Consider the following 12,156-nt stretch of genomic DNA (forward strand, 5'->3'; position numbering starts at 1 on the left):
TTTAAACAGCAGAGTCTTTATGAACAAAGGCCCTAACCACAAACTCCTTTCAAAATGCCCCATGTACTCCCCTCATCTCTAGGTGGAAATTGAATGAATTTAGGTTGAGACTTCTGATAAACATGGTAGATTAAGCCTTCGTGAGGACAGATGCATGGAACGGCAGCAAAGGTAGATCAAGACACAAAGCCACAAGGGAGAGTGGGAGGTGACCCAGGCAGCCATGGGGGCTGCAGGAGAACCTCATGAGCCAGACTGTGGGTGGGTGGGTGGGGGGTGCCTGACCCGGGGCCACAGAGGGACAGGGCAGTGGGGAGAAACCAGGTGGTCCTGCAGAGCCCTGCAGATGGCAGGGCTGGAGGCTGCCTCACAGTCCCTCTGAGGAGTTTGCCTCCCCTGTCTCCCCACCAAGTCAGAAGCTCAGGGAAGGAGGCCCAGGGTTGAGCGGCCAAAGCCACGGCCGAGAGTGAGGGTCAGGCCTGTTCCCAAAGTGGCGTGGGGCGAGGGAGTTTGCAGCCTACGAACTGGCCCTCCAGCCCTTTCTTCCAAAGTGTGGCTGCCCCTCGGCTGTGTTCATCCCATCTGTGGAAACTGGCCAGACCAGGAGGACAGACTCACAGACATACACTTTTGGGGACCTGTCAGTTGGGTGTGGATGACACAGATCTGTGCAAAAATGTTATATCCCGGAAATTCACTTCCTGTATCCTTGTCCCAGGCAGCTACCCCCATGAGGGACTAAACCAAGGAGGAGACCCCCAGGGTCTGGCTCCAACCTCGCTGGTCCCAACTGATGGTGCCCCAGCCACCCGAGTGGTAGAGAGGGGAAGGCAGGCTTAGGCCTGGGCAGTCTATCCTGATAGGAGAAGGTGCCGGGCCTCCAGGGTGTACGTGTGTCACAGTAGGACCACAGATGGGGAGGTGTGTAGCCAGGTGGGAGGAAATATGGGGCTGCAGTGGGGGCCCAGAAAGAGCTCTTCTGTAGAAAAGAGGTGTGTGGTCAGCTGTTTTGTTCATTAATTTCCATATTTGTAGGAGATAAACAGATCTGTCTGCTGTGCCAGCAGAAGAGTGGTCTGTTTCCACCATCCAATAGGAAAATGCAGACAGAAAACGCTAAAAATGTGGAGGTTCCCCCTGGGCCAGGGGGATTCTAGATCTTTTTTTCCTTGTTTTTTGTATTTTATAATCTTTCAACAGTGAGCATGTGTTTTTAATATACAAGTAACAGAAATTTCTCAAGGAGGAGGATGCATGGATGGATGGAAGGCCATCCCTGCTGGTGCTTGTAGAGGCTCCGTCCCCCAGGGTCTGGCTCCGACCTCGCTGGTCCCAACTGATGACGCCCCAGCCACCCAAGTGGCACTGGGTTTCTCCTGGAGGGCCCACACGAGATGGTCATGACTTCTCCCAGCACAGCCACTGGGAACACGCCCACTCCTTCCTTGATTTCCCACCTGGCCTATTTGACTCCCTTCATCTGCTTTGGGAAATGGCACATCTGTGGAAGTGGTGACCCGGGGCTGATCTCGCCACGGGCGTCTTTAAGGAGCCTGTGTCTTTGCTGCAGACGCTACCATCATTGTCTGCCCTGCCTTCTGTCGGAGGTGGATGTGTTCTGGAATCATCTAGAATGTGATGTCACGATTCGCAGTGGAAGGCAGATGAAATCAGGCCCGTTCCTGGAAATGTGATGTATCGGAGAGTGTGTGTTTTCTTAAGGGATTCCTATAAAACTCAAAGAGTTTGACTTCAGTTTCCTTTTTTTTTTGGTATCCTGATGTGAGACATTTAAATATTCATTTGCACATTTGCCTTTACAATAGAAATAACCTCTTTCTACTTCACCAGATTTTAAAAATGCCACATATGCATTGGAACAAGTTAAGCAGTGTGGTGCTGGAAGTGTTAGATTCCCTCCCCACCACCACTGCTTTCAACCATGTAATCCAAGACAACTGCTTGAAAATTGTGCTTCCTTGTGCTTTTTAGTTTTTGTTAATTAAAAAGAAAATCTCATGCCTGTAAGCCCAGCACTTTGAAGGCAGGAGGATCACTTGAAGCCAGGTGTTTAAGACCAGCCTGGGCAACGGAACTAGACCCTGCCTCTACAGAAATTGTAAAAATAGGCGTGGTGGCACGCATCTGTAGGCCCAGCTACTCAGGAGACTGGTGGGAGGATCCCTTGAGCACAGGAGTTCAAGGCTGCAGTGAGCTGTGATTGCCCTTATGCACTCCAGCCTGGCGACAGAGCAAGATCCCATCTCTTAAAAAACCAGAACAAAAAAATGGGACCGTAATTTATGTGGCATTATTGTACAACTTGATTTTATTTTCATTTTCACTTAATCCAATAATTACTTCATTGTCTATGCTTTTTTATCAGCCATGGTGTTTTAAACTTGCATTTTTTAATCATTAATTTCAGTCTTAAAATCCTTGCATGTTTGATGACTGCTAAATTCCTACATACAGAAATTCGAGAAAAAGGTGGCGCTTACAGTGGAGGCGCAAAACTCAGCCACAGTGGGGTTTTCACCCTTTACTCTTACAGGTGAGCTTTGCTCTAGTTCACACATTGGGACACACACTGTGTTTTAGTCTCCTACTCATGATTATCAGTGTCATTTTCTTCTACTGCAGTGAACTTTAGACAAAAGTTGTTCTATGTGCTGCTTTTCACTTCTCGAGCACTTAGCCACACCCAGCAATGTCCTTTCTGGTGCAAGGATTGGGGCCAGCAGCGTAAACGGGAAGCATTCTGTCTTTAGTAAACCCTGGCTTAAGCCAGCATATTTTGGCAGAACACGGTAGTGCCTCCATCCATGGTTTTGCCTTCCATGGTTTATTACCCAGTCACCCTTGGTCTGAAAATATTAAATGGAGAATTCCAGATATAAACACTTCCAAAGTTTTAAATTGTACACCATTCTTCTAAGCAGTGGGATGAAAGCTGACACTGTCTACGGTACCTGCCTGTTGGTCACTCAGTAGCCGTCTAGGTCATCAGATACGCTGTGGGTGTCCAAGAGCTTCTGTTCACAGAACGCTTGTTTTACTTAGCATAACTTTTATTACAGTATAATTGTTGTATTTTGTTAATATCTTGCTGCACCTAATCTATAGACTTTTTCATAGGCATAGGAGAAAAACACAGTATCCATAGTGGCTGTCTGAGGTTGCAACCCTGCTCTGGGGGACCTGGGACACAGGCCCCAGGTGAGGGGCTGCGATACAGCCTGAGAACATTCTTAGCTCATTTCATTTGGAGGTGCCTGATGTGGATGCAACTGTTAGCTTTCATAAACATAACACCGTTATTCTAAAATAATAAATTCTTGATTGTGTATGGCTTTGCTGCCCAAGAGAACCTGTATTCTGACACTTTTTAAGAAGGAGCTGGCCAGGCATGGCGGCAAGTGCCTGTGGTCCTAGCTACAGGAGGCTAAGGCGGGAGGATCCCTTGAGCCTAGGGAGGTTGAAGCTGCAGTCAGCAGATTGTGCCACCACACGCCAGCCTGGGCGAATGAGAGCCTGGCTCGTGGATGCAGAGATAGATTAGGTAGGTAGGTAGGTAAGCAGGCACGTAGGTAGAGAAGTCGGTAGCCGTTGCCACCCTGCTGAGTTCTCCCATTTGCTGTGCTGGAAGCCACTCTTCTAGACAAGGATGGGGAAGCAGCTCACAACCCCTCTGCAGCTCTGAGTCAGGGTGGAGGGAGGGCTGGGCTCTTTCCATTTACACAAAGGGAAGTCTGGATCAGCCCCCTCAGACTGATTCCTGTACTGCCCTGGGTGTGTCCTTAAGGGAGATTAAAGGAAAACCTTTGTTTGCTTGATTTTTCCATGTGAGTCTTCTGTAATTTCCTCGTAATCTTGACCTGCCCCCACCCTCCACATCTTTCCTCTTCTGATGTCACAGAGAGGTGGATTTAAATCATCTGGGGAGGACTTTATGCAGACGGACCCTGTCTAAGAGGGAGAACGTGTTGAAAGTCTTATGTGATCGGATTTAAACTTCCACTGAGAGTAATTGAGCAATTTGTCAGGGGGCTGTTTGGACTAGATCAGATGTAAAATAGAGCTGTTAACCCATAGAAGATGTTGAACTGTTAAGTCACAGGTTTGTCATAAACTTGTCCTTTGGTAAAATGCTTGCCTATTTATTTCTCTGGGTTTCCTAGGGACCCAAAAGCAATAGAGACACTCCAATCTTTTGGGAAGGTTTACTGGGCAAAATCTGGAAAATTCACGCAGCAAGACATTGACGAAGGCAAACTTTGTCTTCTCAACCGTAGATGATCCTGTCGCTCCTTCATACAAAGGTATTGTGAGTGTAACAGTGAGAATCTCAGTCCACAGCCTCGCAGATGACATTGCTGTTTTCCGAGTTCCCTCATGCACAGGCAGGAGCACCAGCTTCTGGCGCCTCTGTCCTTGCCTGTGATACGATTTCCACGTCTGACACCCTAAATATTGGCCTTGGAAACACGCTTCCCGACATCTGGGCGAGAAGAGTGCATCCTGTCATTTCAGTTTTACTGACCTGAGGCCCAGTGGGGCCAACCCACGGCAGTGACTGGGCTCATTCGTGTGGAAGGATGACGTGACCACGGCCCAGGCCTGGCCACATTACACTGTAGAGCCACTTTTGCTCACAGCATTATCAGCCTCACGCGGTCCTGAATGCATCCACGCTGCAGAAGCAGGCCTTGGTAAGAGTCAGCGTGGCTCGTGGGAGCTGGAGGTCAGGGTGTGATCTCTGGGCTGTTAGACATGACCCTGTGGTTGAAACACATATGTGAAGTAACAGTGAAATGCACCTGTCCCCTCTGGGACACGAGGGCATAGCCCACTGTGCGAGCTCCTGGGTGGCAGCCCCCCTGTGCCTGTGGTTTGTCTTCTAGGAATGGACCACTTCTTGTACGGCCTCTCGGATGAGATGAAGCAGGCCCACAGGGAGCAGCTCTTCACCATCAGCCACAAGAAGCTCCTGGCCATGAGCGATAGGTGAGTGGGGAGTGGGGAGTGGGGAGTGGGGAGTGGGGAGCGGGGAGTGGGGGAGACAGCGTCCGGGATTGGAGACCTTAACGGCACTGAAGTAGAAGCCAGTCCTCACTGACCTCGCCTGCCTTCCTCTCAGGTACCTCGGCACTGGGAAGAGCACGCATGGCCTGGCCATACTCAGACCCGAGAATCCCAAAATCGCCAAGGACCCATCCTGGATCATCAGGTGAGCGGCCCTGGTGCCCCCAACTGTGCAGGAGCCCCTGAGACAATAGGCCTCTAGAGCTGAATATGAAAAGTCAGAAATGCTACTGCTTTTCCAAGAATATTATGCCATTCTTAAAGTGTTGCCAACTGACTGGCAAGTCAATCTTAAGAGCGACCAGGAAGATGTCCATTGAAATAGTCATACACGAAATGCCAAAGATGCACCACGTAGAATTTTCACTTTCTACTGACTGAAAGGCTTGTTTTACCTCATTAGTTCTAGAATATTTAAGAATCTAAAAATAAAGGGCAACTCTGATTTAACCTCTGCTTGAGTCATTATCTTAAGTAGCATTTAGGGCTTTTACTAAAAAACAGAAGTAAAATGAAAAGGTACACAAAGGTGTCCCGTGTCTGCCTGTGCTGATTCATGAAACTCGATTACACCGAGGCCCTGTGGGAGCGTCCTCCTAACAGACGGAAGTTCAACGGGGCGGCCGGATGGAAGCAGTCCTGAGAAGCAGGTGGGCTGGGGTGAGTAAGCGCTCGCTTCGTCTTCACACAGCCAGAAAGGAGAGCCGCCACGCCAGCTCTTCTTGGCCGTTGGACTCTGATTTCCCAAACAGCTTGTTTTTGGGGTCTCCTCTCCCTCCACACAGCTCTCCACCGCCATTTCTGAGGCACAGCTGTGGTCTCCTGCAACCTAGAGCTAAGAGGCAGAAACGCTGTCCCTACAGGAGGTGGGCCCACGAGGGCAGCAGGGCCGTCACGCCAGCACCCATGTCTACTCTGGCAAGAGTCATCAGAGAATTCCAAATTAGGTCCCAGCAAGGACCGTGGCTTGGACTGGACGAGAAACTGGCTATCAGATTTTTCAAACCCCCACCTTGGTGGTTTTAACATGCAGCTAGGATTGCAATCAAGAGGCCGAGTAGGTAAGATTCATGTGTTCTCTTTTACTTTCTAAGGAGAGCAGGAGCCTGGGGTCAAGGCCCAGGGTCCTGGCCTGCTGCTGTGGTTGGAAACTGACACATGGCAATAAACATGGCATTCCCCTTGGCCTGTGTAAACTACTGGCTTTGTTCTCCTTTTATGACTTGTGCATAGTTCAGTGATCCCTACTAAAAATATTTTTATAATCTTTGCCCACAAAAGTGCTGAGAAAACCATTAGTAGCCACCCATAGATTGAGGTTTTAATCTCCTACTTAAAAAACTAAAACGGAGGACTGTTGGAGTTGGAGGCAAACGTTTAATACACACATCTGAAAGCATGAGACACAGTCCAGACAGCACGCACTGGAACTGGTGGGGCACACGGTCGGTGACAGGTGCTTGCTTGTTAGGTATTAATGTCAATAAATACTTTCAGAAAGTGCTGATAAATAACTTAAGTGTTACAAAAACAGATGGTCCACGGTGAGTCCAGGTTGCAGGTACATGCAGGCAAGACTGGGTCAGACGCTCCAGGGCTGGGCTGCACGTGCTCTAGCTGGCCTGAGTCCGACACATCATAGTTGTCCATGTACTTGGCCAGGATCTTCATGAGGGGCCGCAGCTTGAGCCACCACTGTTCTTTGGGAATCCTGTGCCTGTGGAGGGATGGGGGGACAGCAGTGAGGCTGGGAGATGCCACGGCCAGTACAGTGAGCCATCTTGCCAGAAACACAGGGTTTGTAGGGTTGGCTGAATCAACTAGATAATAAAGCCAATTTCAGGGTCAAATGAAACCATTGCTTTTATATTTCTAAAAATTCTTCCCAAAGACCTAGTGGTGGTTTCTTATTGTTGTTCTTTTGAGACAGAGTCTGGCTCTGTCCCCAGGCTGGAGAGCAGAGGTGCAGTCTCAGCTCACTGCAACCTCTGCCTCCCAGGTTCAGGCGATTTCTCCTGTCTCAGCCTCCTGAGTAGCTGGGACTACAGGTGTACACCACCACACCTGGCTAATTTTTGTATTTTTAGTAGAGATGGGGTTTCACCATGTGGGCCAGGCTGGTCTTGATCTCTTGACCTTGTGATCCACCCACTTAGGCCTCCCAAAGTGCTGGGATTATAGGTGTGAGCCGCCATGCCTGGCCAAGACCTAGTATTTTTTAACTGAGCTTCAGAAAATCTAGTTCCTCAAACCCCTGAATGAGTTGCTGAAAGCAACAGCAATGGCCATTCTCCTGTCCTGTACTCACGTTGGCTGGGTTTGCTAAGGCAATAAGACCCCAACTTACTCAAAATCCGTTTGCTTCTTCAGCTCTGCCACAGGTTGAAAAATAAGGTTTCTTTTGCTTATTCCCAGCACACAAACGGAATCATCGGTGGTAAATTTTTTTCCTATAAAAGATTTTTAAAAAGATTAACAACACCCTGTCACATGGGCAGGTGGGAGAGCAGAATCATGGGGCGAGATGAGAAGTGAGATTCCTGGCAACCATCCTGAACCTGGCCTGGAAGCCTGGGGGAGGCTGAGAATGGCCAAGAACGGCCGAGAACAGCTGAGAACAACTGCACAGTGTGGCCAGCGCCTGGCCTGGGCAGCTCTGCTCTTGTGGGATCGCCCTGATGGCTTCCTGTAACGCAACTTTTGTTTTTCCTCTCAGTGGAGAGAATTTTTCACTAAATAGTGGAATAGGGAAATTACCTTAAGAAATTGATGCCCACGAATACACACACAGAGGAGTGAGAAACATCCATAGCTAAATTAGCAAAAGAAAATCGATGTAGAAAGAATCAGTCAGTTCTTCAAAAAGACAAACCAATTGAAACTGTTCACATCACTGTTTTTTGTAGACTGTCATTCTTCTACGTTGCACATTGGCAGTGATAATGGTTTGCCCTAAAAAAGCACACACCTGGTATGACTGAAGAAAGCTGAGGGGGGTGGGGGCAAGAAAGATGCTGGCACAAACAGCCACTCAGGAATGAGTGGGGACCAGCCACATTGGAACAATTAACAATTGTATTATACAAAATGTCATGTTTTTTAAAACTTTTCAGTTTATCTAAAGATTTGTTAGAATATGTAACTTACAAAACTGATTTAAGGAAAAACATGCATAGTTCTACAAACATGAACAATTCATTCAGCAGCCAAATCTTCCTCAAAACTGGAAGTTCTGACAGATGGAGTTGCAAGGAGGTTGTCCTAACATACATCCAAAAAATAGAAGGCCCCACTTAAACTGTGAGGGAAACTGCGGGCTGATGCTCAAGATCTCCAGAGCAAAAGGCCTGCACAAAAGAACTTCAGGTTGAATCTAGCAGTGATAAAAGAGAACATGTTACCCACGCCCAAGCTGACCTTATCCCAGGATTCCAAGGTTGGTTAAATAGCAACGCTCAGAGACCAGCAGGAGTTAGAACATCACACGCAGCTCAGTACTGGACTGAAGAAGGAACCAGTATACCCTACTTCTCCCCGACAGGACAGCATTTTCACCAAGGCAGACGGCCTCCCTCCGCGGACCCCTTACCTCTGCCCCAGGCCTCCTTGAGTTTTGCAGTGATCCACTCCATAGCTCTGGCAGAGATTTTGGTTCCAAAGTTTCTATCAAATGGAGAGGGTGCCCCACAAAAATGACGATTTCTATTTCACAGAATTCACGTTTTTATTTCTAGGTCTTTATGGATAGCTGGAACAGAAAAAAACACAATCTCTGTTTCCTGTAGCCTGAACTCAGCCTGTTAAGCAAAAGTGTCAAGTGTTCCCCCTGCCCAGTAAGAAGAGGATTTTAATAAATGGAATGAGTCAACTAACAATCTCCAATATTTTAAAATCTTCAATCAGGATTTCATAAACTCATCTGGGGTGGGGATGGGTCGCAGCTTTAAGAATCTGATAACCGTTGTGGATTCTTTAACAAAATCACACATACGCCTCCTATTTCATCATCATTTCAGGGGATTCATCAGCTCTCTGGAATAAATTCACGGGCTCTGGTTTAAAAGTATAAAGAATAGGAGGTTGTGAGGAAGGAGTGTGTGTGAGTTAGGAATGCTGGACCGCTGTGTCCCAGGCTCAGCTCATGACATGTGTGTGCCTGCATGCAGCTCATTCCAGGTCATTCTGATTTGGGGTGAGTGTCAAGTATATTACATGTCTGATAATCCATTTTAAATCTTAGGAAGCTCCAGTTTTTAACTCGATGAAGTGTTTAATTTGAATAAGCATTTCCAAGTAGTGGGGTTGTCACTGTTTTCATGAAAGCTGACAGTTCCCTTAAAATCCCCATTACTCAAACCTCACCAACAAAAGAATCCTAAAGCTGGTGATGTTTGGCATGACTTAAAAGTTTAGATGTTTTGGCTGGGCATGGTGGGGATCACGCCTGTAATCCCACCACTTTGGGAGGCTGAGGTGGGCGAATCACCTGAGGTCAGGAGTTTGAGACCAGCCTGGCCAACGCAGTGAAACTCCATCTCTACTGAAAATACAAAAATTAGTTGTGCATGGTGGTGGACACCTGTACTCCCATCTACTCAGAAGGCTGAGGCAGGACAATCTCTTGAACCTGGAAGAGGTGGAGGTTGCAGTGAGCCAAGATTGCGCCACTGCACTCCAGCCTGGGTAACAGAGCAAGACTCTGTCTCCAAAAAAAAAAAGTCTCCCAGCTAACTGGGTGTATGCATATACTGCAGATCGTTCTGTTGTATAGTGACACACGCGACACATAATGTGACACAACAAACTGACACAGGATGTCGATTTCACCTAAGCCCAGCTAACAGGGAGTGATGAAATCTCGTGCTGTGTTGCTCTGTCCCACCCAGAATGCAAATCATCCCTGTGCCCTAAGTCTCCATGCTGTCTGTGCCTCCTGTCCCTGAGTCACTCAGTAGCCGCCTTGGTTATCAGATGGTTATCAGTACCCACCCCCTCATGTATACAGGGGGCGGGTACTATCCCCAGTTTCAGGCACCCACTGGAGACTTGGGACACATTCCCTGAGGCTAAGAGGGATGACTATTTCCTTCTTCCTTCATAAACATCAGGTGCTAATTAGAGAAATGATTTTAAGATATCTAAAAGAGTAAGACTATAAAGCAAAAATTTTAGTTGTCTAAATGCGGGCAAGTCTGTAGAGCAACACACCACGACTCTGTTCTGCAACTGCTCAGCGTATAGTGCACTCCAGCGGCAAAGAAATTACCACTCATCCAGCCCAAAGTCACAGAGCAGAATCTAAGAACCGCAGTGTTACGGTGACCATAAGATCAGCCCTGGTCTCTCACTCACCTGAGCACAAGGCCCCTCTGGATGGTAGTCTTCATTTTCTGCATCAGGCGCTCCACATTGGACTGGAAAAGAGCATTTTGTTAATCAGACAATAAACTTCTGCTAAGCACCTACTGTGTGCCAGGTCCTGCAGGGCGGGAAGTGCCAACCACACGTGGTGGTGAGCGTGGCCAAGGAGGCTGCAAGCTCTCACAGCTTGGGTCTCGGGGAGCCTCCCCAGGCGGCGAGAGCACGTCTGCAGCAATGAATGCTGAGCACAGGGCACTGATGTGAGCAGCCCTCACAGCGGCCACTAGAAACGCCTTCCGGAATCAACAGGGTCCCTCTGAAGATGATAATTCCGTGACTGGCCTAGTGCTCATTCATGGCTCTATTGCTCCTTATTTTCATGACAATGTTCTCTCGGCGCTCTCAGAGGAAAAGAGCGACCTGTGGCCTTTCAATGGAATCTCCTATGACGGCCTGATGAACAGTGTCTGATCAGAGAATTTTGTAAACTCTCATCGACACACAGATTTCTTAAGGAACAGATTGTCTTAGAAAAGGGTAACATCCTATATCAGATCATCTTGGGAGGATTACAAGAGGGAGGTAATTCTCTAATGACTCATCCTAAGAAAATGGAGATTTTTACATCTAATCAATCTGTCACTGGGCACGGTGGCAGAATTTCACAAAGTAGGAGCCTGGGCGCAGTCGCTCACGCCTGTAATCCCAGCTCTTTAGGAGGCCAAGGCGAGTAGATTGCCTGAGGTCAAGAGTTTGAGACCAGCCTGGCCAACATGGTGAAACCCCGTCTCTACTAAAAATACAAAAATTAGCCGGGCATGGTGGCAGGTGCTGTAGTCCCACCTACTTGCGAGGCTGAGGCAGGAGAATCACTTGAAGCCAGGAGGCTGAAGTTGCAGTGAGCTGAGATTGTGCCACTGCACTCCAGCCTGGGTGACAGAGCAAGCGTCCATCTCAACAACAACAAAAAATCATAATTTCTCTTCTGAAGCTCTTGCCAGGTTGAATGCTGGTGAGGCAGGATCTTTGGACAGATTTCTGAAATACGGTCATGAGTCACATAACAGGGGGATATGTTCTGAGAAATGCATTGCTAGGTGACTTGAGCCTTGTGCAAACATCCTACAGTGAACTCTCACAAACCCAGGAGGCAGGGCCTGCCACATATCTGTTGTTCCTGACTACAAACCTAAATGTCTGAGACTGTTGAATACTGCAGGCAATTGTGTATCTAAACATGTCTAGATGTAGAAAAGCACAGTTAAAAATATATATATATGTATATAACATATGTTTTTTAATATATATAGTCTTTTATAAAAGATAAATAACAGTGCACCTGTTTGGGGCAGCTCCAATATCATCTTATGGGACCCACCGCTGACAGAAACATCATGATGAAGTGAATGACTCCACAAGTATTTAATTTGACATAGTGAAGAAATTCGTGATTCACATGTCACATAATTAGTGACAACGCCAAGGCCCTTTTTACTTGATCTACTTGGCCCAGAAACAAGTAACATCCTAACCTTTTAAAAGACAATGGTGCCGGGTACAGTGGCTCACGCCTGTAATCCCAGCACTTTGGAAGGCCAAGATGGGCAGATCACGAGGTCAGGAGTTCGAGACCAGCCTGACCAACAAGGTGAAACCCCATCTCTATTAAAAATACAAAAATTATCTGGGCATGGTGGCACGTGCCTGTAA

General features: G+C 47.7%; 1 protein-coding gene across 1 annotated transcript in view; it reads left to right on the plus strand.

Moving 5' to 3' along the window:
• LOC140711307 (uncharacterized) overlaps positions 1-7,792 on the plus strand; it is a 54,824-nt gene extending 47,032 nt beyond the window's left edge. The window contains exons 4-8 of the mRNA XM_073014268.1: positions 4,905-5,007; positions 5,141-5,230; positions 5,663-5,745; positions 5,949-6,146; positions 7,584-7,792. Of these exons, the coding sequence (XP_072870369.1) occupies positions 4,905-5,007; positions 5,141-5,230; positions 5,663-5,745; positions 5,949-6,146; positions 7,584-7,777 (668 nt within the window). The 3' untranslated portion in view covers positions 7,778-7,792. The remainder of the gene's footprint in view (positions 1-4,904; positions 5,008-5,140; positions 5,231-5,662; positions 5,746-5,948; positions 6,147-7,583) is intronic.
• Positions 7,793-12,156: the final 4,364 nt, after the last annotated feature.

The sequence above is a fragment of the Chlorocebus sabaeus genome, unplaced genomic scaffold (assembly GCF_047675955.1).
Source record: "Chlorocebus sabaeus isolate Y175 unplaced genomic scaffold, mChlSab1.0.hap1 unalloc_scaffold_570, whole genome shotgun sequence".
NCBI classification, from domain to species: Eukaryota; Metazoa; Chordata; class Mammalia; order Primates; family Cercopithecidae; genus Chlorocebus; species Chlorocebus sabaeus.